The sequence below is a fragment of the Hyperolius riggenbachi genome, chromosome 5, assembly GCF_040937935.1.
Source record: "Hyperolius riggenbachi isolate aHypRig1 chromosome 5, aHypRig1.pri, whole genome shotgun sequence".
NCBI lineage: Eukaryota > Metazoa > Chordata > Amphibia > Anura > Hyperoliidae > Hyperolius > Hyperolius riggenbachi.
In genome coordinates, this window is record NC_090650.1 from 421,934,621 (window position 1) to 421,962,237 (window position 27,617).

General features: G+C 47.7%; 1 protein-coding gene across 1 annotated transcript in view; it reads left to right on the forward strand.

Annotated features, from left to right (window-relative positions):
- LOC137519460 (E3 ubiquitin/ISG15 ligase TRIM25-like) overlaps window positions 1-25,866 on the forward strand; it is a 286,783-nt gene extending 260,917 nt beyond the window's left edge. Inside the window, exons 2-3 of the mRNA XM_068238414.1 lie at window positions 23,305-23,994; window positions 24,971-25,866. Of these exons, the coding sequence (XP_068094515.1) occupies window positions 23,307-23,994; window positions 24,971-25,866 (1,584 nt within the window). The 5' untranslated portion in view covers window positions 23,305-23,306. The remainder of the gene's footprint in view (window positions 1-23,304; window positions 23,995-24,970) is intronic.
- Window positions 25,867-27,617: the final 1,751 nt, after the last annotated feature.

Consider the following 27,617-nt stretch of genomic DNA (forward strand, 5'->3'; position numbering starts at 1 on the left):
TCCCCTATCTCTCCTGCCAGTTTCCATCAGTCCCAGTTAGCAAATGAGGGCCATTAGCTCGACATGGAATCAAAGTCTCTTAGAGATAAGCCGCTTTTAAATAAACTGACTTAACCTGGGGATAATAAGTGGCCGTCAGATGTCTCGCTGCCCTAATGGCAATATGATCTGATACAGCTCCTTAAGAACATCCATTGGGACTTCCTCGCTTCCTACACGAAATTCCAGGACAGGCGCTGGACTGGAAGGTTAAAGACAATTTACTGTTTAATGTGCTGGTTAACACAATAACCGCTGCAATGAAACACCTACAATGGTCCAGTGAATGCATGGATAGTGCTTGTAAAATGGAATTATTTTGGTGTCACAGTCAAAACCTGGACAAAAAGAAATTCCGGGATACTTTGTTTCACATTACGTCGTCTGATTGACATATTGATCTTGTGATCAAGATCCTGGCCTTTTCTTCCCTTCTTCCTACCAATATTCCTTGTTTGTTTCCCCCCTGAAAGTGTGCAGTGTGGTCTGGTGTAGCCTGAGATATTGGTGTGGGTCGTGGGGACTGGGAGGTCGGGACATGCCGTTTTTTCTGCCTTGCCGCTGCCTGGGTCTGTTGTCTATGCAGGTACAGGCCGTGTGGAGTCCATCACCTTTGGCCTCGCTGGATGCCAGCTCCATCCATTCCTCAGCTGTTGCTTGCTGCTCCACCGCAGCAGGGACACCTTTGGTTTAGCTCCTCCATGATGCTTGCCGCTAAACCGGAAGTAAGGGCTGCCGCTGCCGGATGCTTCTGTGACAGCCAGGTTATCTTGACAAGCCCTGCAGAATGCTGCCCAGGAGTCAGGACCCACCACAGAGACTCACACTACCGCACCTCATGCGCATGTAGCAGAACGCAATGGACGTTAAAGGGAAGGTTCAAGCAAAATAAAAAAATTAGTTTCACTTACCGGGGGCTTCTACCAGCCCCATGCAGCCATCCTGTGCTCTCGTAGTCACTCACTGCTGCTCCAGTCCCCCGCTGGCAGCTTGCCGACCTCAGAGGTCGGCGGGCCGCATTGCGAACATTTTTACGCATTCCTGCTAGTGCAAGAACATTAACACATACATTTTTACGCATTAGTAGTTTAATGCGTAAAAATTTATGAATAGAACCAGTAACGCGTAAAAATGTATGTGTTAATGTTCCTGCACTAGCGGTAATGCGTAAAAATGTACGCAATGCGGCCCGCCGACCTCTGAGGTCGGCAAGCTGCCAGCGGGGGACTGGAGCAGCAGTGAGTGACTACGAGAGCACAGGATGGCTGCATGGGGCTGGTAGAAGCCCTAGGTAAGTGAAACTCATTTTTTTATTTTGCTTGGACCTTCCCTTTAAGGTAAGTGCCTGTTTTTAATTTTGGGAGGTGTGTGCGGGCGGCTCTTCCCAGCGCTGGCCACGCTGGGGAGATCGCCTGCACCCCCCAGCCTCCCCCTCCGGGGTGCCGCTGTGTGGGTTCCAGGCGGTGAGAGAGCCTGGGACCCCCGCGGCCCCCCGGTTGTATGGGGGCAATGGGAAGCCTCCTCGTGGCGCCCCTGGATAGTGCTAATGTAGCATGAACTAATTCCCGCAGGGCGATTGTTTTGCGGTTTTTGGTTTTTGACCCTGCATATTTAGGCATGCGAAAGCAAATGCATATTTGCATGAGCAATGTCTTGTGATTAGCCAATAGGCCAAATTTGCAAAGCCAGATTTGTCAGGTTCACTTGGTTGATGCACACATTTTCCTCTCTGGTGTAATTAGCTACCGCACCTTTTGAACTGGAACACCTTGGCCAGCACTGCCAGATGCCAGATGTCAGCAATCGGGATCTTCAGCAGAGTCAGCCATCACTTTCTTTCTTCTTTCATGAAGAACTGCGCCAATACTGCTGAACCTTCATCTCCCTTTGTCCCCAACCCCTGCCAACCTCTCCCCCCCCCCCCCGACATATCCTTAGGGATGACAAATGATTGCCAAGTGCGACTGTTGGCACCACAGTATGTCAGCCTTGGCTCTTGAACACTTTCCCCTTACTATCACCATCCAACCCCTCTCCCCTTACAGAACCTGTAAGAGCCAAAACCAATTCCGGGTACAAACCCCCCTTCCCTTTGTACTTGGCAAAATAAATTATTCTGATTTCAGTGTTTTTCATATTTCAAATGTGCAAAAAGCAGCAGCCAATGGGATAAGGGTAAAGTCATATAAGGAAAGCAGGTGTGCTCCACGCTCCCTATGGTGCAGCGGCCCCCCTCACTAGTGCTCTAAACCCACAGCTGAACTCTGGTCCCCTACCTTTCATGTCCCTACCTCTCCCTCTAGTTTGTAAGCCTTCTGGTAGGGTCCTCCTCCTTATGTCTTCTACCTGTTTATGCATCTCCATTACTGTACACCCATTCTATGGATCTGAGTGTGCTCTTGAGTGAATAAACTCTTGAACTCGACTTGCCTAATCTCCATGCTCCCATCCAGTGACTGACTAAGCATTACCTTGTACTCATACTGTGCTGCGTGATCTGGTTTGCATGTATTAATGTATGGTCTTATTGCTGTAGTTCACCCCTAAATATTGTCTGTAACCTTAAAGTGGTATAAAACACTGACATAATATTCAATAAAAACATGTTTTCCTACAGTTATCATATTTGCTTCTGTGCATAAGTAATTATTATTCATTTAGAAATTACAAGTTCCCAAAGTACATTTTTTTGCTCCGAGAGCTGCCTTTGCATTTTATTCATAACTGGTTTGTTCATCCTGTAATGTACGCAGAAATGCTTTCTGAGTGTCTGACTGTGTTCAGGAGTGTCTGCACAGTCAGAGAAGTATTTACTTAATTGTATCAAGTGAGGAATGTAGACACAAGATAACATTATCTCCAGTTCAGATGCGTCCAGCTTTCCCTGCAGGGGAGCTTGTAAATCCTGTGTTTAACTAGTTCTAGTAAAAAAAATGGTGGTAGTATACTGTATAATATGCTGTAAATAATCTTTTAGAGCAAAAAAGAAATGCTGGGTTTCATTACATTTTAACTAATGTCCAGCGCTGCATAATATGTTGGCGCTTTATAAATACAATAAATAAATTCCATGTGTGGAATTATACTTGAATTTCCGCAATGTGGTGAAGATGTGTTCTAGATATAGAGCTAGCCAGAGAAATCAGGTGGCGCTACTTTTATTCTCTGTACGTTTCCTTTGTTGGAGACCTACAGGGAGTGGCCGTGGGCATTAAGGGCTAGTTCAGACGGGCTTTTGCGAGCGGCGCATTTAGCATGATGATAAATGCTTTTCTCCAACCCCGCAGAAAAGCATTTGGCGTCGGTTCCCATTGTTCTTGTGTCGCCCTCTCCCTATTGCAGGACACAAAATCACTGAATGAATCCACCACTGGATGCAACACGCAGCGTCTCAGGAATTTCAATCGGACATCAAGTCTGGGCAAACACTGCCAACTTGGTGTTTTTAGTAAGTCACTTTTCCCGATTCTCTCACCTGCAACAAACATGAGACTTTTTATACATATTTATTAATCATTCCTTAAAGTGGTCCTCCAGGCAAATATTATTTAACAGCAAATAAGACCTCAAAGTGTGGTCACTTACATCTGTCTTATACTTGAAAACTTTGGTTGTCACCAAAAAGTCAATGGGTTCTGTCACCAAACAAGACCGTTGATCGGATACCTCATTATCCTATTGGAGTTTGGTCGAATTCGGATAGTAAACTATCCGAATTCACTCGAAGTTCGATATTCGAGTTAATCGAATATCCGATTCGAACTCGGATATCCGACGTCACTATCCGAGTCTGTATTCGAGTAAAATGTTCGAGCTGGCCTTAAATCGCTTTTAAAACTTGTATTGGAGGTCAATGATGCATGAAACCACCTTTTTTATGAAGAAAAACATCAAGTGATTATGTGGTGATGTAGTAGTTGTAAAAAAGGTATCAAAAATAGTAAATTAACTTCATGAAAAGTGTTTGCATGAGAAGGTGTGTCCAAAATGGTTGTAAGTTGGAAGTCTTCATTTACGTCGTCTTTATCTTCTTCTTCTTCTTTTTCTTCTTCTACTCGAATCTTCTATATCTTCTTCTTTTTCTTCTTCTTCTACTCGAATCTTCTTCTTCTTCTTCTTCTTCTACTCGAATCTTCTTCTTCTTCTTCTTCTTCTTCTCGAATCTTCTTCTTCTTCTTCTTCTTCTTCTCGAATCTTCTTCTTCTTCTTCTTCTTCTTCTCGAATCTTCTTCTTCTTCTTCTTCTTCTTCTCGAATCTTCTTCTTCTTCTTCTTCTTCTTCTCGAATCTTCTTCTTCTTCTTCTTCTTCTTCTCGAATCTTCTTCTTCTTCTTCTTCTTCTTCTCGAATCTTCTTCTTCTTCTTCTTCTTCTTCTCGAATCTTCTTCTTCTTCTTCTTCTTCTTCTCGAATCTTCTTCTTCTTCTTCTTCTTCTTCTCGAATCTTCTTCTTCTTCTTCTTCTTCTTCTCGAATCTTCTTCTTCTTCTTCTTCTTCTTCTCGAATCTTCTTCTTCTTCTTCTTCTTCTTCTCGAATCTTCTTCTTCTTCTTCTTCTTCTTCTCGAATCTTCTTCTTCTTCTTCTTCTTCTTCTCCTTCTTCTCCTTCTTCTTCTCCTTCTTCTTCTTCTTCTTCTTCTTCTTCTTCTTCTTCTTCTTCTTCTTCTTCTTCTTCTTCTTCTTCTTCTTCTTCTTCTTCTTCTTCTTCTTCTTCTTCTTCTTCTTCTTCTTCTTCTTCTTCTTCTTCTTCTTCTTCTTCTTCTTCTTCTTCTTCTTCTTCTTCTTCTTCTTCTTCTTCTCCTTCTTCTCCTTCTTCTTCTTCTTCTATATCTTCTTCTTCTTCTTCTTCTATATCTTCTTCTTCTTCTTCTTCTATATCTTCTTCTTCTTCTTCTATATCTTCTTCTTCTTCTTCTTCTTCTTCTTCTATATCTTCTTCTTCTTCTTCTTCTTCTTCTTCTTCTTCTTCTTCTTCTTCTTCTTCTTCTTCTTCTTCTTCTTCTTCTTCTTCTTCTTTCTTCTTCTTCTTCTTCTTCTTCTTCTTCTTCTTCTTCTTCTTCTTCTTCTTCTTCTTCTTCTTCTGCTTCTTCTTCTTCTGCTTCTTCTTCTTCTGCTTCTTCTGCTTCTTCTTCTGCTTCTTCTTCTGCTTCTTCTTCTTCTATATCTTCTTCTCCTTCTCCTTCTTCTCCTTCTTCTTCTTCTTCTTCTATATCTTCTTCTTCTTCTTCTTCTATATCTTCTTCTTCTTCTTCTTCTATATCTTCTTCTTCTTCTTCTTCTATATCTTCTTCTTCTTCTATATCTTCTTCTTCTTCTTCTTCTATATCTTCTTCGTCTTCTTCATCTTCTTCTTCTATATCTTCTTCTTCTATATCTTCTTCTTCTTCTCTATCATTATATTATGTGTCTTGGTTTTCCTTTCTTTTGTAATATTTTTTTTACTTCATTTGTGGAAATATTTTATTTGAATAACACCATAGTTATATTTGTGTTGATGGCATAATAGGTAGTGGCACATTGCAAGCCACAGCGCCTTTTTCTGTGTACCCTGGCGGTTGTAAAACACAGACATCAGCAGGAGGAGGAAGTAGTTGCAAGTTGTAGTGTGGTAATAGCTGGTAGGAGAGTGGGTGGCAGCAGAAAATAGTTCTTCTTCTGTTCTCCCTGGCAGTGGTAGCAGCACACAGGCAGCAGAAGCTCAATGCAGCTACAGGAGGAGGAGTAGTGTGTGTCAGGCAGTGTGATGTGACTGACATAATAGGCCCTGGTTCCTAGCGGTGGTACCAGGGCCGTAAATAAACAGCATGAGGTTCCAGACAGCGGTCGTGAAGCCCACATTGTGTCCAATACACAATTGGGAAAGCACAGTTTTCAACCCGGACACCTCTAAAATAATTTAATTTTTTTTTTCAAAATAATGCAGCTATTTGTGAGCGTAAACAGCTGGTGGCGCATGGGCAGCAGCACCTTGTAATGTGTTCCCTGGCAGTGGAGACACAGACAGCAGGAGGAAATATAACAGCAGGCAGCGTGAGGAGGATGAGTGTGTGGCAGACTGGCAGCAGGCAGCAGGAGGGCAGGCAGCGAGACATAATAGGCCCTGGTTCCTAGTGGTGGTACCAGGGCCGTAAATAAACACCATGAGGTTCCAGACAGCGGTCGTGAAGCCCACATTGTGTCCAATACACAATTGGGACAGCACAGTTTTCAACTCAGACACCTCTAAAATAAAAATAAAAAAAAAATTCCAAATAATGCAGCTATTTGTGAGCGTAAATAGCTGGTGGCGCATGGGAAGCAGCACCTTGTAATGTGTTCCCTGGCAGTGGAGACACAGACAGCAGGAGGAAATACAACAGCAGGCAGCGTGAGGAGGATGAGTGTGTGGCAGACTGGCAGCAGGCAGCAGGAGGGCAGGCAGCGAGACATAATAGGCCCTGGTTCCTAGCGGTGGTACCAGGGCCATAAATAAACACCATGAGGTTCCAGACAGCGATCGTGAAGCCCACATTGTGTCCAATACACAATTGGGACAGCACAGTTTTCAACCCGGACACCTCTAAAATAATTACATTTTTTTTTCAAAATAATGCAGCTATTTGTGAGCGTAAATAGCTGGTGGTGCATGGGCAGCAGCACCTTGTAATGTGTTCCCTGGCAGTGGAGACACAGACAGCAGGAGGAAATACAACAGCAGGGAGCGTGAGGAGGATGATTGTGTGGCAGTGGCAGCAGGCAGGCGGGCAGCAAGACATAGCTGGTGGCACACGGGCAGCAGCACCTTGTAATGTGTTCCCTGGCAGTGGAGACACAGACAGCAGGAGGAAATACAACAGTAGGCAGCGTGAGGAGGATGAGTGTGTGGCAGACTGGCAGCCAGCAGCAGGAGGGCAGGCAGCGAGACATAATAGGCCCTGGTTCCTAGCGGTGGTACCAGGGCCGTAAATAAACAGCATGAGGTTCCAGACAGCGGTCGTGAAGCCCACATTGTGTCCAATACACAATTGGGACAGCACAGTTTTCAACTCAGACACCTCTAAAATAATAATAATAAAAAAAATTCCAAATAATGCAGCTATTTGTGAGCGTAAATAGCTGGTGGCGCATGGGCAGCAGCACCTTGTAATGTGTTCCCTGGCAGTGGAGACACAGACAGCAGGAGGAAATACAACAGCAGGCAGCGTGAGGAGGATGAGTGTGTGGCAGACTGGCAGCAGGCAGCAGGAGGGCAGGCAGCGAGACATAATAGGCCCTGGTTCCTAGCGGTGGTACCAGGGCCATAAATAAACACCATGAGGTTCCAGACAGCGATCGTGAAGCCCACATTGTGTCCAATACACAATTGGGACAGCACAGTTTTCAACCCGGACACCTCTAAAATAATTACATTTTTTTTTTCAAAATAATGCAGCTATTTGTGAGCGTAAATAGCTGGTGGTGCATGGGCAGCAGCACCTTGTAATGTGTTCCCTGGCAGTGGAGACACAGACAGCAGGAGGAAATACAACAGCAGGCAGCGTGAGGAGGATGATTGTGTGGCAGTGGCAGCAGGCAGGCGGGCAGCAAGACATAGCTGGTGGCACACGGGCAGCAGCACCTTGTAATGTGTTCCCTGGCAGTGGAGACACAGACAGCAGGAGGAAATACAACAGCAGGCAGCGTGAGGAGGAGGAGTGTGTGGCAGACTGGCAGCCAGCAGCAGGAGGGCAGGCAGCGAGACATAATAGGCCCTGGTTCCTAGCGGTGGTACCAGGGCCGTAAATAAACAGCATGAGGTTCCAGACAGCAGTCATGAAGCCCACATTGTGTCCAATACACAATTGGGACAGCACAGTTTTCAACCCGGACACCTCTAAAATAATTACATTTTTTTTTTCAAAATAATGCAGCTATTTGTGAGCGTAAATAGCTGGTGGCGCATGGGCAGCAGCACCTTGTAATGTGTTCCCTGGCAGTGGAGACACAGACAGCAGGAGGAAATACAACAGCAGGCAGCGTGAGGAGGATGAGTGTGTGGCAGTGGCAGCAGGCAGGCGGGCAGCGAGACATAGCTGGTGGCACATGGGCAGCAAGCACCTTCTAATGTGTTCCCTGGCAGTGGAGACACAGACAGCAGGAGGAAATACAACATCAGGCAGCGTGAGGAGGATGAGTGTGTGGCAGACTGGCAGCAGGCAGGAGGGCAGGCAGCGAGACATAATAGGCCCTGGTTCCTAGCGGTGGTACCAGGGCCGTAAATAAACACCATGAGGTTCCAGACAGCAGTCGTGAAGCCCACATTGTGTCCAATACACAATTGAGACAGCACAGTTTTCAACCCGGACACCTCTAAAATAATTACATTTTTTTTTTCAAAATAATGCAGCTATTTGTGAGCGTAAATAGCTGGTGGCGCATGGGCAGCAGCACCTTGTAATGTGTTCCCTGGCAGTGGAGACACAGACAGCAGGAAGAAATACAACAGCAGGCAGCGTGAGGAGGATGATTGTGTGGCAGTGGCAGCAGGCAGGCGGGCAGCGAGACATAGCTGGTGGCACATGGGCAGCAAGCACCTTGTAATGTGTTCCCTGTCAGTGGAGACACAGACAGCAGGAGGAAATACAACAGCAGGCAGCGTGAGGAGCATGAGTGTGTGGCAGACTGGCAGCAGGAGGGCAGGCAGCGAGACATAATAGGCCCTAGTTCCTAGCGGTGGTACCAGGGCCGTAAATAAACAGCATGAGGTTCCAGACAGCGGTCGTGAAGCCCACATTGTGTCCAATACACAATTGGGACAGCACAGTTTTCAACCCGGACACCTCTAAAATAATTACATTTTTTTTTTCAAAATAATGCAGCTATTTGTGAACGTAAATAGCTGGTGGCGCATGGGCAGCAGCACCTTGTAATGTGTTCCCTGGCAGTGGAGACACAGACAGCAGGAGGAAATACAACAGCAGGCAGCGTGAGGAGGATGAGTGTGTGGCAGTGGCAGCAGGCAGGTGGGCAGCGAGACATAGCTGGTGGCACATGGGCAGCAGCACCTTGTAACGTGTTCCCTGGCAGTGGAGAAACAGACAGCAGGAGGAAATACAACAGGCAGCGTGAAGAGGATGCGTGTGTGGCAGACTGGCAGCCGGCAGCAGGAGGGCAGGCAGCGAGACATAATAGGCCCTGGTTCCTAGCGGTGGTACCAGGGCCGTAAATAAACAGCATGAGGTTCCAGACAGCGGTCGTGAAGCCCACATTGTGTCCAATACACAATTGGGACAGCACAGTTTTCAACCCGGACACCTCTAAAATAATTTAATTTTTTTTTTCAAAATAATGCAGCTATTTGTGAGCGTAAACAGCTGGTGGCGCATGGGCAGCAGCACCTTGTAATGTGTTCCCTGGCAGTGGAGACACAGACAGCAGGAGGAAATATAACAGCAGGCAGCGTGAGGAGGATGAGTGTGTGGCAGACTGGCAGCAGGCAGCAGGAGGGCAGGCAGCGAGACATAATAGGCCCTGGTTCCTAGTGGTGGTACCAGGGCCGTAAATAAACACCATGAGGTTCCAGACAGCGGTCGTGAAGCCCACATTGTGTCCAATACACAATTGGGACAGCACAGTTTTCAACCCGGACACCTCTAAAATAATAAAAAAAAAAAAATCCAAATAATGCAGCTATTTGTGAGCGTAAATAGCTGGTGGCGCATGGGCAGCAGCACCTTGTAATGTGTTCCCTGGCAGTGGAGACACAGACAGCAGGAGGAAATACAACAGCAGGCAGCGTGAGGAGGATGAGTGTGTGGCAGACTGGCAGCAGGCAGCAGGAGGGCAGGCAGCGAGACATAATAGGCCCTGGTTCCTAGCGGTGGTACCAGGGCCGTAAATAAACAGCATGAGGTTCCAGACAGCGGTCGTGAAGCCCACATTGTGTCCAATACACAATTGGGACAGCACAGTTTTCAACCCGGACACCTCTAAAATAATTTAATTTTTTTTTTCAAAATAATGCAGCTATTTGTGAGCGTAAACAGCTGGTGGCGCATGGGCAGCAGCACCTTGTAATGTGTTCCCTGGCAGTGGAGACACAGACAGCAGGAGGAAATACAACAGCAGGCAGCTTGAGGAGGATGAGTGTGTGGCAGACTGGCAGCAGGCAGCAGGAGGGCAGGCAGCGAGACATAATAGGCCCTGGTTCCTAGCGGTGGTACCAGGGCCGTAAATAAACACCATGAGGTTCCAGACAGCGATCTTGAAGCCCACATTGTGTCCAATACACAATTGGGACAGCACAGTTTTCAACCCGGACACCTCTAAAATAATTACATTTTTATTTTTTCAAAATAATGCAGCTATTTGTGAGCGTAAATAGCTGGTGGTGCATGGGCAGCAGCACCTTGTAATGTGTTCCCTGGCAGTGGAGACACAGACAGCAGGAGGAAATACAACAGCAGGCAGCGTGAGGAGGATGATTGTGTGGCAGTGGCAGCAGGAAGGCGGGCAGCAAGACATAGCTGGTGGCACATGGGCAGCAGCACCTTGTAATGTGTTCCCTGGCAGTGGAGACACAGACAGCAGGAGGAAATACAACAGCAGGCAGCGTGAGGAGGATGAGTGTGTGGCAGACTGGCAGCCGGCAGCAGGAGGGCAGGCAGCGAGACATAATAGGCCCTTGTTCCTAGCGGTGGTACCAGGGCCGTAAATAAACAGCATGAAGTTCCAGACAGCAGTCGTGAAGCCCACATTGTGTCCAATACACAATTGGGACAGCACAGTTTTCAACCTGGACACCTCTAAAATAATAAAAAAAAAAAAAAATTCAAATTGATGCAGCTATTTTTGAGCGTAATAGCTGGTGGCGCATGGGCAGCAGCACCTTGTAATGTGTTCCCTGGCAGTGGAGACACAGACAGCAGGAGGAAATACAACAGCAGGTGCAGCGTGAGGAGGATGAGTGTGTGGCAGTGGCAGCAGGCAGGCGGGCAGCGAGACATAGCTGGTGGCACATGGGCAGCAAGCACCTTCTAATGTGTTCCCTGGCAGTGGAGACACAGACAGCAGGAGGAAATACAACATCAGGCAGCGTGAGGAGGATGAGTGTGTGGCAGACTGGCAGCAGGCAGGAGGGCAGGCAGCGAGACATAATAGGCCCTGGTTCCTAGCGGTGGTACCAGGGCCGTAAATAAACAGCATGAGGTTCCAGACAGCGGTCGTGAAGCCCACATTGTGTCCAATACACAATTGGGACAGCACAGTTTTCAACCCGGACACCTCTAAAATAATAAAAAAAAAATCCAAATAATGCAGCTATTTGTGAGCGTAAATAGCTGGTGGCGCATGGGCAGCAGCACCTTGTAATGTGTTCCCTGGCAGTGGAGACACAGACAGCAGGAGGAAATACAACAGCAGGCAGCGTGAGGAGGATGAGTGTGTGGCAGACTGGCAGCAGGCAGGCAGGCAGCGAGACATAATAGGCCCTGGTTCCTAGCGGTGGTACCAGGGCCGTAAATAAACACCATGAGGTTCCAGACAGCGGTCGTGAAGCCCACATTGTGTCCAATACACAATTGGGACAGCACAGTTTTCAACCCGGACACCTCTAAAATAATTTAATTTTTTTTTTCAAAATAATGCAGCTATTTGTGAGCGTAAACAGCTGGTGGCGCATGGGCAGCAGCACCTTGTAATGTGTTCCCTGGCAGTGGAGACACAGACAGCAGGAGGAAATATAACAGCAGGCATAGTGAGGAGGATGAGTGTTTGGCAGACTGGCAGCAGGCAGCAGGAGGGCAGGCAGCGAGACATAATAGGCCCTGGTTCCTAGTGGTGGTACCAGGGCCGTAAATAAACACCATGAGGTTCCAGACAGCGGTCGTGAAGCCCACATTGTGTCCAATACACAATTGAGACAGCACAGTTTTCAACCCAGACACCTCTAAAATAATAATAAAAGAAAAAAAATTCCAAATAATGCAGCTATTTGTGAGCGTAAATAGCTGGTGGCGCATGGGCAGCAGCACCTTGTAATGTGTTCCCTGGCAGTGGAGACACAGACAGCAGGAGGAAATACAACAGCAGGCAGCTTGAGGAGGATGAGTGTGTGGCAGACTGGCAGCAGGAGGGCAGGCAGCGAGACATAATAGGCCCTGGTTCCTAGCGGTGGTACCAGGGCCGTAAATAAACACCATGAGGTTCCAGACAGCGATCGTGAAGCCCACATTGTGTCCAATACACAATTGGGACAGCACAGTTTTCAACCCGGACACCTCTAAAATAATTACATTTTTTTTCAAAATAATGCAGCTATTTGTGAGCGTAAATAGCTGGTGGTGCATGGGCAGCAGCACCTTGTAATGTGTTCCCTGGCAGTGGAGACACAGACAGCAGGAGGAAATACAACAGCAGGCAGCGTGAGGAGGATGATTGTGTGGCAGTGGCAGCAGGAAGGCGGGCAGCAAGACATAGCTGGTGGCACATGGGCAGCAGCACCTTGTAATGTGTTCCCTGGCAGTGGAGACACAGACAGCAGGAGGAAATACAACAGCAGGCAGCGTGAGGAGGATGAGTGTGTGGCAGACTGGCAGCCGGCAGCAGGAGGGCAGGCAGCGAGACATAATAGGCCCTTGTTCCTAGCGGTGGTACCAGGGCCGTAAATAAACAGCATGAGGTTCCAGACAGCAGTCGTGAAGCCCACATTGTGTCCAATACACAATTGGGACAGCACAGTTTTCAACCTGGACACCTCTAAAATAATTAAAAAAAAAAATTTCAAATTGATGCAGCTATTTTTGAGCGTAATAGCTGGTGGCGCATGGGCAGCAGCACCTTGTAATGTGTTCCCTGGCAGTGGAGACACAGACAGCAGGAGGAAATACAACAGCAGGCGCAGCGTGAGGAGGATGAGTGTGTGGCAGTGGCAGCAGGCAGGCGGGCAGCGAGACATAGCTGGTGGCACATGGGCAGCAAGCACCTTCTAATGTGTTCCCTGGCAGTGGAGACACAGACAGCAGGAGGAAATACAACATCAGGCAGCGTGAGGAGGATGAGTGTGTGGCAGACTGGCAGCAGGCAGGAGGGCAGGCAGCGAGACATAATAGGCCCTGGTTCCTAGCGGTGGTACCAGGGCCGTAAATAAACAGCATGAGGTTCCAGACAGCGGTCGTGAAGCCCACATTGTGTCCAATACACAATTGGGACAGCACAGTTTTCAACCCAGACACCTCTAAAATAATTAAAAAAAAAATCCAAATAATGCAGCTATTTGTGAGCGTAAATAGCTGGTGGCGCATGGGCAGCAGCACCTTGTAATGTGTTCCCTGGCAGTGGAGACACAGACAGCAGGAGGAAATACAACAGCAGGCAGCGTGAGGAGGATGAGTGTGTGGCAGACTGGCAGCAGGCAGGCAGCGAGACATAATAGGCCCTGGTTCCTAGCGGTGGTACCAGGGCCGTAAATAAACACCATGAGGTTCCAGACAGCGGTCGTGAAGCCCACATTGTGTCCAATACACAATTGGGACAGCACAGTTTTCAACCCGGACACCTCTAAAATAATTTTTTTTTTTTTTCAAAATAATGCAGCTATTTGTGAGCGTAAACAGCTGGTGGCGCATGGGCAGCAGCACCTTGTAATGTGTTCCCTGGCAGTGGAGACACAGACAGCAGGAGGAAATATAACAGCAGGCATAGTGAGGAGGATGAGTGTTTGGCAGACTGGCAGCAGGCAGCAGGAGGGCAGGCAGCGAGACATAATAGGCCCTGGTTCCTAGCGGTGGTACCAGGGCCGTAAATAAACAGCATGAGGTTCCAGACAGCAGTCGTGAAGCCCACATTGTGTCCAATACACAATTGGGACAGCACAGTTTTCAACCTGGACACCTCTAAAATAATTTAAAAAAATTTTTTTTCAAATTGATGCAGCTATTTTTGAGCATAATAGCTGGTGGCGCATGGGCAGCAGCACCTTGTAATGTGTTCCCTGGCAGTGGAGACACAGACAGCAGGAGGAAATACAACAGCAGGCGCAGCGTGAGGAGGATGAGTGTGTGGCAGTGGCAGCAGGCAGGCGGGCAGCGAGACATAGCTGGTGGCACATGGGCAGCAAGCACCTTCTAATGTGTTCCCTGGCAGTGGAGACACAGACAGCAGGAGGAAATACAACATCAGGCAGCGTGAGGAGGATGAGTGTGTGGCAGACTGGCAGCAGGCAGGAGGGCAGGCAGCGAGACATAATAGGCCCTGGTTCCTAGCGGTGGTACCAGGGCCGTAAATAAACACCATGAGGTTCCAGACAGCAGTCGTGAAGCCCACATTGTGTCCAATACACAATTGGGACAGCACAGTTTTCAACCCGGACACCTCTAAAATAATGTAATTTTTTTTTTCAAAATAATGCAGCTATTTGTGAGCGTAAATAGCTGGTGGCGCATGGGCAGCAGCACCTTGTAATGTGTTCCCTGGCAGTGGAGACACAGACAGCAGGAGGAAATACAACAGCAGGCAGCGTGAGGAGGTTGAGTGTGTGGCAGACTGGCAACAGGCAGCAGGCAGCAGGAGGGCAGGCAGCGAGACATAATAGGCCTTGGGTCCTAGCGGTGGTTCCAGGGTCGTAAATAAACAGCATGAGGTTCCAGATAGTGGTCGTGAAGCCTACATTGTGTCCAATACACAATTGGGACAGCACAGTTTTCAACCCGGACACCTCTAAAATAATTTACATTTTTTTTTTCAAATTGATGCAGCTATTTTTGAGCGTAATAGCTGGTGGCGCATGGGCAGCAGCACCTTGTAATGTGTTCCCTGGCAGTGGAGACACAGACAGCAGGAAGAAATACAGCAGCAGCAGCAGGTGTAATGTGTGTGTGACACTTCATGTCCCCCTCTCGCCGACAACAGGGGCCAGGAAATCGCCTTCCACCCAAGCCTGGTTCATTTTGAGAAACGTCAGTCTGTCCACAGACTTGTGAGACAGACGAGATCGCTTCTCAGTGACGACTCCACCGGCTGCACTGAAGCAACGCTCTGACAGTACGCTGGAAGGGGGGGCAGGAGAGCACTTCCAGGGCGTACTGCGCAAGCTCGCTCCAGATCGGCAGGTGCTTGACCCAATACTCCATGGGATCAACAGGGGCAACGCTGTCATGCCCGCTGAAGGACCCCATGTAGTCAGCCATCATGCGGGTCAAGCGCTGTCTGTGACTGGAGAAGGATGCTGCTGCAGGCACCTCCTCTCTAGTCACTGGCAGCTCTACACTCATGTAGAGCTCGTTGGTCAGAGACAGCAGGTCTGTGGTGCGTGTGCGCTTGCTGCTGGTGGATGCAGGCACCTGCTGCTGCCTCTGTGCTGGCTGGACAGTGGGGGTGGATGGCTGAGGGAAGGCTTCCTCCAAGGGCTCAACAAGGGACAGCTGCAAATCCCTGATTTGTTGCGCACGATCTCCTCCTGCAAGCAGGAACTGGCTGAGCTTCCCCTTCAGACGTGGGTCCAGCATCATGCAGATCCAGATGTCCTCCCTCTTCTTCATCTGGATGACCCTTGGGTCCTTGCGCAGGCACCTCAGCATGTGCGCTGCCATTGGGAAGAGTCTGGCCACGTCTGCTGGCACATCATCGGCAGCCCCAGAGCTGACAGTGCTGTCCTCCTCATTCTCTGCCTCCTCCACCTCATCCTCTCTCCACCCCCGCACCAGTCCAGCTGCGCTCTGCTGCTCCCCCTCATCAGCAGCAAGGTCAGGGACCTCCACCAACTCCAAGCCCTCCTCCTCAGAGGTGGCCTGTGAAGTTGCCTGCAGCTCCTGCTGGTCCAAGGCTGCCACTCCCTCTTCCAGCAGTGCATACAGGGCCCTGTCCAGCACACACACCAAGGGGACCCACTCGCAAACCATTGCACGGTCCCTGCTTACCATGTTGGTGGCCTGCAGGAAGGGTGCCAGCACTGAGCACACCTGCTGCATGTGCCCCCAGTCCTCCGTGAAGATGATGGACGGGAGGTTGGTGGCGGCACGCCCAGTTGCAGTAATGGCGGCAACTGTTGCTCGTGCAACGCACTGGCTGACAGCCTGCCTCTGTTCAACCAGACGCTCCAACATCGCCAGGGTGGAGTTCCAGCGAGTTGGAACATCGGTCATGAGCCGGTGCTGTGGCAGGTGCAGCTCCTTCTGCACCTCTTCCAGGCTCGCTACGGCTGCAGGCGAGTGCCGGAAATGACGCACAATCTTCCTTGCCGCCTCAAGGAGTCGGTCCATCCCCTGGTAGGTCCGCAGGAACTTTTGGACTACCAGGTTCAGGACGTGCGCCAGGCAGGGGATGTGGGTCAGGTCTCCCCTGCTGATTGCAGCAACCAGGTTTGCCCCATTGTCGGACACCACCTCTCCGACTCTGGGGGTCAGCCAATTCCTCTCCTGCTCTCGGAGTTTGGCCAGGACATGGTTCGCCGTCAGTTTGGTCTTCCCCAGGCTGACCAATTCCAGCAGCGCTTGGCAGTGGCGGGGCTTCACGCTGCTGCTGAGGCGGGGGGTTTGGGCTGGTGTGCCGGAGGATGGAAGCGGATCAGAGTAACCTGCTGCAATTCCGCTGACCCTGCATGGTGGCACCACCCACTGCGTTGTTGCTGCTGCTGCTGCTGCTGCTGCTCTGACAGTGCCCGATGCTCAGAAAATGGGAAAAGGTTTTAGCGCTCACAATAAAATAAATAAACCTAGATGGTACAGACCACCTCTTTAAATGTTAACTGTCCAAAAAATGACACTTAAACACAAAGTTCAAATTAAATCTTGTAGGGGGTGCTGCAAGATATGCCAGGTTGCGCTGGTAAAGTCTATGCAGTGCCCGATTCTGCTCCCCCCTCCTCACCCCCTTCCACCAAGCTGACCCAATGCGCGGTGAAGGACAGATAGCGGCCTGTCCCAAACCGGCTGCTACACGAGTCCATGGTGACGTGGACCCGTTGACCCACCGCGTGATACAGCCCTCTCCCGACATTGGCCATCACAGTCAGAGCGGTGAAGTGCAAGGATGGCCGTGCGTGCAAAATAATGTCGGCTGGGGATTGGCCAATCGGGGGCTGCACACATCAGGAGCGCACACATGTCGCTCCCCTCCTGCACAAGGGAATAAGGCAGGAGTTGGGAGCACATGGCCCGTGCCAGCAAGCCGTTCAGCTGACGCACGCGACGGCTGCTGGGAGGCAGAACCCTGACCACCCCCCGCTGAGCAGGGTCTGGCGACGCCTTTTGCTGGCACGGGAATCAGTGGAGGGAGCAGAGGAGGCCACTGAGGACTGGCTGCCAGAACAGGCCTCAGTGTCGGCGGCAGGAGTTGCAGAGGGAGGAGGAGCAGTGCGTTTCTGACGCACTCCTGCTGGTGCTGCTGGAGGAGGTGGAGGAGGGCGGGTGGCTGCTGCCGACGGCTTCGCAGTGGTGGCAGGTCTGCCACTGCAAGCTTCCTGCAACTTCATGAACTCCTCATGCTCATGAAAGTGTTTCCCTGCCAGATGAGTCCTTCCCTCTGCTGAGCTGCTGGCGGCACTGGTTGCAGGTGGCATACTTGCACTCCACATATGGCAGGGTGAAAAAATTCCAAATTGGGGAGGTGAAGTTGCCTCTTCGGCTGGAAGGTGCTGCTGCTGCCGCTGGTCTCCCTGTGGTGGTTGGGGGGGGGGGGTTCTTGGTGCGGCTGGTGGTGGCACTGGCAGAACTCTCCGGATCAGCACGCCGTGTGGCCTGCATACCACGCCCACTTCTGATCCTGCCTATGGCTGCGATGCTGATCCTTCTAGCAAGGCCCACAGATGCATCCTCCTCCTCCTCAGAGCTGATGACCAGGGCCGGGACAAGGTTCACAATCAACAGAGGCTGAGCTGCCCAAGTGCGCCCCCCCCCCCCCCCCTCGGCCTGCTCCGTAAGCTTACTGTGCATGCGCAGCTCTCTGATGACTGAGTGAGCAGTAAGCTTACAAAGATCGAACACATTGAATCCAGCACAGGAGACTTGGGCGCAGCCGGCGCCACCATAGGCCGTAATAGGAACTACGGCTATAGCAGCGCACACAGAGTAACTTCAGCGCCATCAGAAGACGGAGCTGAAGTTACTTATAAAACACTATAATTCGGCCTCCAGTAATTGCTGGAAGCCAAATTATTTCATTCCCCATTATCCATGGTGGCCTGGAGGAGGAATAGTATTTAACATCGATGGGAACTTGTGCAGCAGCAGGATCAGCCACACCGGCTGTATCCTGCGCCCAAGTCTCCCGCGCACTTTGCTGCAACTTCAAGCAAAGTAACAGGATTTTGGGAGCTCCAGACGGAGGCCTGAGGGGGACCCTGAGGACGCCGAGGGACCTCGGACACTACAGGGGACTAGAGGTATGTTAAAATGTCCCCAGATATGTTAAAAAGCCTTTTTTGTTCAGTTCAGGTGGAGACCCAGTTCATTTCTTTTCTAAATGAGATAAGGTGAGGTGAAAACACCTTTGAAAAAATACAGACAGTAGATGCCCAATATATCAGTAGGCGAGTACGTATTTTTGAGTCACTGGTGAGTTTGGTGCAGGGCGAGTCAAATGACTGCTCTCCCTGCTGCCGCAAAACTCCTTTGGGGCGTTAAATACTATTCTTCTCTGAGCTGTCGCAACTCGGAGGGAGCTGTAATTCTGGTTCCGGCAACCGCCAGAGCCCCAAATTACCCTTACGTGCCCCGCACAGCATGACATTGCTGCTATGTGGCGCCTGGTTTCGGCACCCATCGGTGACCTCCGTGTGCCCAAGCCACCTGCTTCGCAGTAGGCAAAGAGAACTATAGGGAAAAATACTCACAAAGGTGGGATGCAGCAAGGGGAAACCACATGAAGCACATGGAAAAACTAAACCCGTCTCTACTCGGGCATTCCAGGTATAGCTCTATGTAAGTAGGTCGCACTCTTGGAAGAAGTTTTTGGGACTGCTAGAGCGGCTGGGCCACTGTAGTCCTAAAAAGTCTGCATAAATAAAACTTCATTAAAATCCACGATAAAATAAAATAAACAGAGGTGGCTTACCTTTCCAATAACACAACGAGAAATAAGAAAGAATAATTTATTAACACAGGCCTTTTCCACGTGGGACTTACTGCAGCCTTTGGGTCCAGGAACTGACTGGTTGACTCCCTGGTGCTGGAATCATCGTAGACAGTTTTTGAGCAATAGGGCAATCTTTCGATTAAATGAGATTTGCAGAGGAGCCTGGGAGGCACAAAAAAGAGAGATAGGAAGTGGCCCCCAATACGGGGAGAGACCCCATCAGAAATCACTAATGTGTAAAACTACAGATGTACATAGATGCAATAGCATTTTAAAGTGAACCCTAAGCATGGAAAATCGCTATATACAGGAATACAGAGAAGATACAGAAGCTGACTGCAGGGTCCTGGACTATTTCCCAGTTTGTGCCTATGGAAGTGTCAGCATTGCCCGCAAGAGCTGATTGAATTTTTACTAGCTGCAGGTGTGTTTGCCTTTGGGGGGCGGGGGGAAGGGGGGAAGGAGAATTGTAAGGTTAAGGATGTCTTCTTTTTTGTTTCATAGTCTGACTCCAAACACAAACTAGATCATTTTCAGGGGAGGCAGATGGTCCGGGTCGCCTTTGTCGAGAATCTAGTGTGTGCACAGCTGCCCTTAATCCCCTAATAAACATACCTCCCAACTTTTTGAGATGAGAAAGAGGGACACTTTAGCCACACCCCTGTTAACGCCTCATCACTAGAGTTGGGCCGAACCTCCGATTTTAGGTTCGCGAACCCTGTTCGCGAACTTCCGCGAAAGGTTCGGTTCGCGAAAAAGTTCGCGAACCGCAATAGACTTCAATGGGGAGTCGAACTTTCAAAGTTTTAAAAAATTCTATCAACTGGAAAAATGATAGAAAACATGTTTCAAAAGCTCTAATACCTGGAGCCACACCTAATTGAGTGAAATACACATCACTGCTGGAGGACCCGCACACCCTCCCTCCTCCAAGCAAGGTCCTTTATACCATTTGCCTACCTACACTAATTAGTTATGGGACAGCTGCTACACACTCTGCTAGGGAGATTTTAATTACCCTCCACTCTTCACCCTGGGAAGTGAACCCAGATCTCACTGTGTGGTGGGCACGTCACCCTAAGCACTGTACCACTACAGTAGTAAGTGAAGCTGGCCTAAAATTTACCATTTATGCTCAGTGCAATAGAACCATTAGGTTGCTTAAAGGAGAACTGTAGTGAGAGGTATATGGAGGCTGCCATATTGATTTCCTTTTAAGCTATACCAGTTGCCTGGCAGCCCTGCTGATCTATTTGGCTGCAGTAGTGTGAATCACACCAGAAACAAGCATGCAGCTAATCTTGTCAGATCTTACAAAAATGTCAAACACCAGATCTGCTGCATGCTTGTTCAGGGTCTAGGGCTAAAAGTATTGGAGGCAGAGGATCTGCAGGATAGCCAGGTAACTGGTATTGCTTAAAAGGAAATCAATATGGTAGCCTCCATATACCTTTCACTACAGTTCTCCTTTAAAGGGAACCTTAACTGAGAGTGATATGGATGTTTCCTGTAAACAATACCAGTTGCCCGGCAGTCCAGCTGATCTTTGTGACTGCAATAGTGGCTGAATCACACCCTGAAACAAGCATGCAGCTAATCCAGTCTGACTTCAGTCAGAGCACCTGATCTGCATGCTTGTTCAGGGGCTGTGGCTAAAAGTATTAGAGACACAGGATCAGCAGGCGATTCAGGCAACTGGTATTATTTTAAAAGGAAAAATCCATATCCTTCTCCGTTTAGGTTCCCTTTAAGGATTTGTAGCATAAAAGCCAACTCACATTGGCTGGGATTTGAACCTGGGTCTCACTGTATGGTGGACAAGCACACTAACCACTATACCAACTGAAGCTGGCCTGAAATTGCTGGCAAAAATTACCAAACTGCAGTAATGTGGAATTTCCACAGAAATCCAACTTCTGTTTTCCGATTTCCAAAGAATCATTTTTTTTTTGGTAATTTTCCTTGCCACAGAGGACCAAAGGATGCATGCCATTACTGACAATAGTATGTCCATGTAACTGCAGTGTTCTTTTTGTCTTGGATATTAAGGATAGGCCCTGTAGCAGCTTCAGTTGGTATAGTGGTTAGTGTGCTTGTCCACCATACAGTGAGACCCAGGTTCAAATCCCAGCCAATGTGAGTTGGCTTTTATGCTACAAATCCTTAAAGGGAACCTAAACGGAAAAGGATATGGATTTTTCCTTTTAAAATAATACCAGTTGCCTAAATCGCCTGCTGATCCTGTGTCTCTAATACTTTTAGCCACAGCCCCTGAACAAGCATGCAGATCAGGTGCTCTGACTGAAGTCAGACTGGATTAGCTGCATGCTTGTTTCAGGGTGTGATTCAGCCACTATTGCAGTCACAAAGATCAGCTGGACTGCCGGCAACTGGTATTGTTTACAGGAAACAGCCATATCACTCTCAGTTAAGGTTCCCTTTAAAGGAGAACTGTAGTGAGAGGTATATGGAGGCTGCCATATTGATTTCCTTTTAAGCAATACCAGTTACCTGGCTATCCTGCAGATCCTCTGCCTCCAATACTTTTAGCCCTAGACCCTGAACAAGCATGCAGCAGATCTGGTGTTTGACATTTTTGTAAGATCTGACAAGATTAGCTGCATGCTTGTTTCTGGTGTGATTCACACTACAGTGGCTGGATAGTGTACTGGTTAAGGGCTCTGCCTTTGACATGGGATACCAGGGTTTGAATCCTGGCTAGGTCAAGTACCTATTCAGTAAGGAGTTCAAGGCAAGACTCCCTAACACTGCAGGGTGGCCTCTTGAGTGCGTCCCTGTGGCTGCAGCTCTTGAGCGCTTTGAGTCCGACAGGAGAAAAGCACTATACAAATGTTTGGATTATTATTATTATTATTACTGCAGCCAAATAGATCAGCAGGGCTGCCAGGCAACTGGTATAGCTTAAAAGGAAATCAATATGGCAGCCTCCATATACCTCTCACTACAGTTCTCCTTTAAGCAACCTAATGGTTCTATTGCGTTGAGCATAAATGGTACATTTTAGGCTAGCTTCACTTACTACTGTAGTGGTACAGTGCTTAGGGTGACATGCCCACCACACAGTGAGATCTGGGTTCGATTCCCAGCTATGGTATGATGTATACTGGTTTTTAAAATAGTATAATTCCCTGGCAGAAGAGACCCTCCTCCCTCCGGTAGGAGGTGGGAGGAGGGAGGCCAATTAAAATCTCCCTAGCAGAGTGTGTAGCAGCTGTCCCATAAGTAATTAGTGTAGGCAGACAACTGAGTAAAATGGTATAAAGGACCTAGCTTGAAGGGAGGGTTGGCGGGTTCTCTAGCACTGAAAGCAGTGTGTTTGACAATAACATGGCTGCTGACAGTGAAATGGAGGCTAAAAATTTTGCTCAATACAGCATTATGGGGTGAATCGAACTTCCGCAAAAGTGAACCCCCAAAGTTCGCCTGGAACCGTTCGCAGGCGAACCGTTCGGCCCAACTCTACTCATCACACCCCTAGTGACGCATACCATAAAAAGATTTCATAAGAAAAATATGTTGTTTTATCATTCAAACCACACTGGTCCTTTCTATCCTAGTTCATTTTCCTTCATGTTAACATTTTAAAATTAGTAATATATCAATTTAAAGGATGGGAATAAAGTTGAGTCAATCAAACACATTTATTAGTAGAGGTATATATATTTACATAGAAAGAGGGACAAAGTCCTGAAAGAGGGACAAGTGAGGAAGAAAGAGGGACAGGGCTCCCAAAGAGGGACTGTCCCTTCAAAAGAGGAACAGTCGGGAGCAATGCTAATACACATGTTTTGGCTAACGATCTGCCTGGCACCTCCTCTCTGCTGATCGCTGGCTGAGGGCATTGTTCTCCTCCTACTCACCCTGCCCGATCTGTGTCACTCCCTCGTGTGCCGTGTGTCAGCATTCCTCCTCCCCCTCCCCCCCCCCCAGTACCAACAGAATGCCTCGTTAGCTTGCTCTACTCTATGGCAACGAAACTTGGTATCCTGCAGGCTAGTGACACATCTGTACAGACCCAACTCCGAACTGTCACCTGAATAATCGAATTACAATCCCTGCCAGGGGACAGTCCTCCTCATACATGTATATGAAGCTTAGGTTTGTTTGCCATACAGAGAGGCTGAAAGGTCATCTCCACCACACCCTGTACAGGAATGTGAGACTCCCTCTAGTTTCTGCACTTCTCAGACTTTCACCCTCATTTCTCTCCTCTGCTGTCAGGAATGGCGTCTGCTGATCTGAGGAAGGAGCTGGACTGTTCCATCTGTCTGACCATTTATACAGATCCTGTAAACCTGAGATGCGGACACAACTTCTGCCAGCTCTGTATAAATCAGGTGTTGGATACACAGGAGGGGGCTGAAGTTTATTCCTGTCCTGAATGCAGAGAAGAGTTTCAAGAACGGCCGGCACTGCAGAGGAACATAACATTGTGTAACATTGTGGAGAGTTTCCGCTCTGCTCAGCCAGATCAGGAAGAGACTGGAGTCTTCTGTACTTACTGTATTCACTCTCCTGCACCGGCTGTTATGTCCTGTCTGCTGTGTGAAGCTTCTCTGTGTGACAATCACCTGAGAGTCCATAGCAAGTCACCAGAACACGTCTTGTGTGACCCCACCACTTCCCTGGAGAACAAGAAATGTTCTGTGCATAGAGAACTGTATAAATATTACTGCACTGAGGATGCTGCCTGTATCTGTGTGTCCTGCAGGCTGGATGGAGACCACCAGGGACACAAGGTGGAGATGCTGGATGAGGCCTCTGAGAAGAAGAAACAGAAACTAAGGAATGATCTGCAGAAAATGGTCACTAAGACAGAGGAGACTGAGAAAGAAGTCCAGAGGCTGCAGGAGAAGAAAAGAAAAGTCTATGAAAAATCTTCTGAAGTAACAAAGAGAATCACTGTCCTGTTTAACCAGTTCACCCCCAAGGGTTTTTATCCTAACGGACCAGAGCAATTTTCAGTTGTCAGCGCTCCTCCCTTTTATTCCCTAATAACTTTATTACTACTTATCACAAGAAAATGATCTATACCTCGTTTTTTTCGCCACCAATTAGGCTTTCTGTGGATAGTACATTTTGCTAAGAATTTTTTTATTCTAAATGCATTTTAATGAGAAAAACAGAAAAAAAAGAAAAAAAATCATTATTTCTCAGTGTTCAGCCTTTATAGTTTTAAAATTAAACATTCTCCTGTGGATAAAACAAACACGTTTTATTTGCCCAGTGGTCCCGATAATTAAACCGTTTAGATTATGTCCCTACCACAATGTATGGCGACAGTATATTATTTTGAAATATAAGTGGTTATTTTTCTGTTTGTTCTGGCCATAATTACAAGCCCCTATGTAATAAATTAAAATTAATTTTCCCCCATAAAATATAGAATAAAAAAAGCTGAGTCCCTAAGGCAACTATTTATTTTTTTTTTAAGCTGATTTTTTTTTTTTACAAGTGTTTTATTTGGGGGGGAGGGTTGGAAGTGTAATTTTATTAATGATGTGTATATACTTGAAAATGTATGTATTTTGTAAGTGTAATATACTTTTTGGCCACAAGATGGCGCTGGTGAACACTCATAGGACGTGTTCACTTTTTTTTTTTTTTTTTTTTACACACTTTATTAAACTGTTACATTTCCTGTTTATGTGAATGGACGTAGCCGCTGTTCGCGGTCACGTCCATTCACTCCAGGCACTGCGATTGGGTAGAGGACTGTTCAGTCCTCTTCCCCAATCGCCCAGCACGGGATCCCGACGGTAATGGCGGCGGTAGCGGCGGACACACGGCGGTAGCAGCGGCGGGATCGCGCGACGTATTAAAACGTCATGTTGCTGTTAATAGCGGTAAGCATGACGTTTTAATACGTTAGGATGGCGGTAAATGGTTAATGACCTCAGGAGACAGCTGGATGACCTGGAGAAGAGAGTCCTGAGAGAGGTTTCCAGGCAGGAGGAGCAGCTTTCTCTGGCATTGTCTGATTTCATTCAGCAGCTGGAAATAAAGAAGGCCGAGCTGTCCAGGAAGATGTGTCACATTGAGGAGCTGTGTAACATGACTGACCCACTGACTGTATTACAGGAATCACACACAGGTGACTTGTGTGACACTGAGGAGGGGGATGAGGACAGAGAGAGACGTGGTGGACGGGACCTGGATGTGGCTCTCATCTCACGCACATTGCACACAGGGTTATCTGATATAATAGCAGGGGTAACTGGAGGCTGCATCCTACAGGAAGCTACAGACATAGTACTGGATATAAACAAAGCAGGTAATACGCTACATATATCAGATGACATAAAAACTGTATCCAAGTCAGATATCAACCAGAATCGCCCAGTAACACCAGAGAGATTTAGGAAATATGTTCAGGTGTTAAGCAGACAGAGTTTCTCCTCAGGGCAACATTACTGGGAAGTGGATATCAGTAAATCAGAGAGGTGCTATGTGGGAATGTGTTACCTCAGTATAGAGAGGAAAGGAGAGCAGTCATTTATTGGATACAATAACAAGTCCTGGTGTTTGTTAAAAATTAATATTTATCAATGTACAGTCCAACATGACAGGAAACCTATCCAGATACCTGGCAACATCTCCAGTAGTAGAGTCAGGATATATCTGGATTATGAGGCCGGGCGGCTGTCCTTTTATGATCTATGTGTCCCAATCAGACACCTCCACACCTTCACTGCCACCTTCACTGAGCCCCTCCATGCAATATTATTGGTAGCAAGAGGTTCTATAAAGATCTGTGGGAAGAGAAGAAACCAGGAGATGTGAAATAATATAACACAGGGCTGCTTAAATAAACTTTATTCTTTTAGTAAAAATATTTTTTTCAGTAAAAAAAAACAAAAAAACAAAAAACAGGCTACTGTATATTGCTGCGTAACAACTTAGATTAGCTGTAGATCTGCCAATTTATTTTTGTTTTGTTTTTTGTTTTGAGTACTGAGGGGAATGGGAGCCTTTGTCCAGTTTTTATTTCTGTCTATGAGCTCAGTCATGGAGAACATTTCTGTCTCACAGTCCTTGCAGGAAGTAATAGCAAATTCCCCCAAAAGCGTGGAAATCCACCCTCAGTGACAGATGTCACTGGAACAGGTATTCTAATTGTAAATATATTACCTGTTTCCATGACAACCATATATTTCTGGAATTCTCCTGACTCTCTGCCCTGGTGCCCCCCTGTCAAATGTACAGGAAGTAAGGGGATAATCTTCACAATGGGAGTGCAAACTACAATAACAATCAGTTACCAGACAGAGGGTCTAACTCTTCCATTGGTTGTTATGAAAAAAAAAACTTTAGCCTGGAGTTCCATTTTAACAATGGAAAATGACAGTTGGTGAATTCCCTAACTGAATGTACTTGAGATTAAAGGACCACTATCATGAAATTTTTTTAATTTTAAAATACATGTAAACGCCTACAAATAAGAAGTACGTTTCTTCCAAATTAAAATGAGCCATAAATTACTTTTCTCCCATCTTGCTGTCACTTATTATATGTAGTAGAAATCTGACAGAACCGACAGGTTTTGGCCTAGTCCATCTCTTCATAGGGGATTCTCAGCAAGGCTTTTATTCTTTATAAAGACACTCCTTGAAAAGGATTTATATAAACATGCTGGCCATCCTCCCTATTCGCTGCACACTTTTTAGCAGTTGGATGGGCAAACTGCCTGTCATGCCTGTAGGAATATCCACCCACGAATCAGCTCCAATGCCCCAATCTAACTCCACACGCTTCACCCTATGTGGTGCATCCCCGCTTGAAAGGGAGGTGAGGAGACAACACCTACCCGACTTCAGTTACACCCAGGCCTCTAGTGTTGCAAGGTATTTGTAACGATCGGTGTCAGCAACCAGAGAGAGAATCTGATCCTTGGCGATCCGCAGTATCCCCAAAAATACAGATATACCCGATTATTGAGGATCTGCGGAATCGTCAATAATCAGATATGTCTAACCTCTAGACACCAGGGAGAGTGTAAGTGTTTGGTGCAACAGTAACAACTCTGAGTAAAGACCACCAGAGGAGCTGGCGGCCTATACTCCCGAGGAATTCACCCCTGAGCGGTGGGTGATATTCCTGTAGCCTGTGGACCCCTGAGCGAGGGACCAAGGCTGGAAAGCAGGAAGCCCTGCTGCTAATATGTAAGGCTTTGCCCTGAACTGGGCTAACGTAACACAGTAATAACACAACCTAGTCTGGGTGTGAGGTCCGTATTCTCAACACCCTGGAACTAGTCTGGAGCATAACATAAATGATAATACAGTTCCCTAGTCTTGGGTGTGAGGTCCGTATTCACAACACCCTGGAACTAGTCTGGAGTATAACATAAATGATACACAGTATTCCTAGTCTGGGGTGTGAGGGCCTTGATCTCAACACCCTGGAACTGGTCTAACAAATAATACCATACAATTAGTACTTTAAGCTATCAAGAATCTGACTCAGTGTGGATTCCGAGCTCCAGCCGGTTCTGGCACACTGTCGGGTCTAGCTAAGGTCTGAGTGCCTTCACG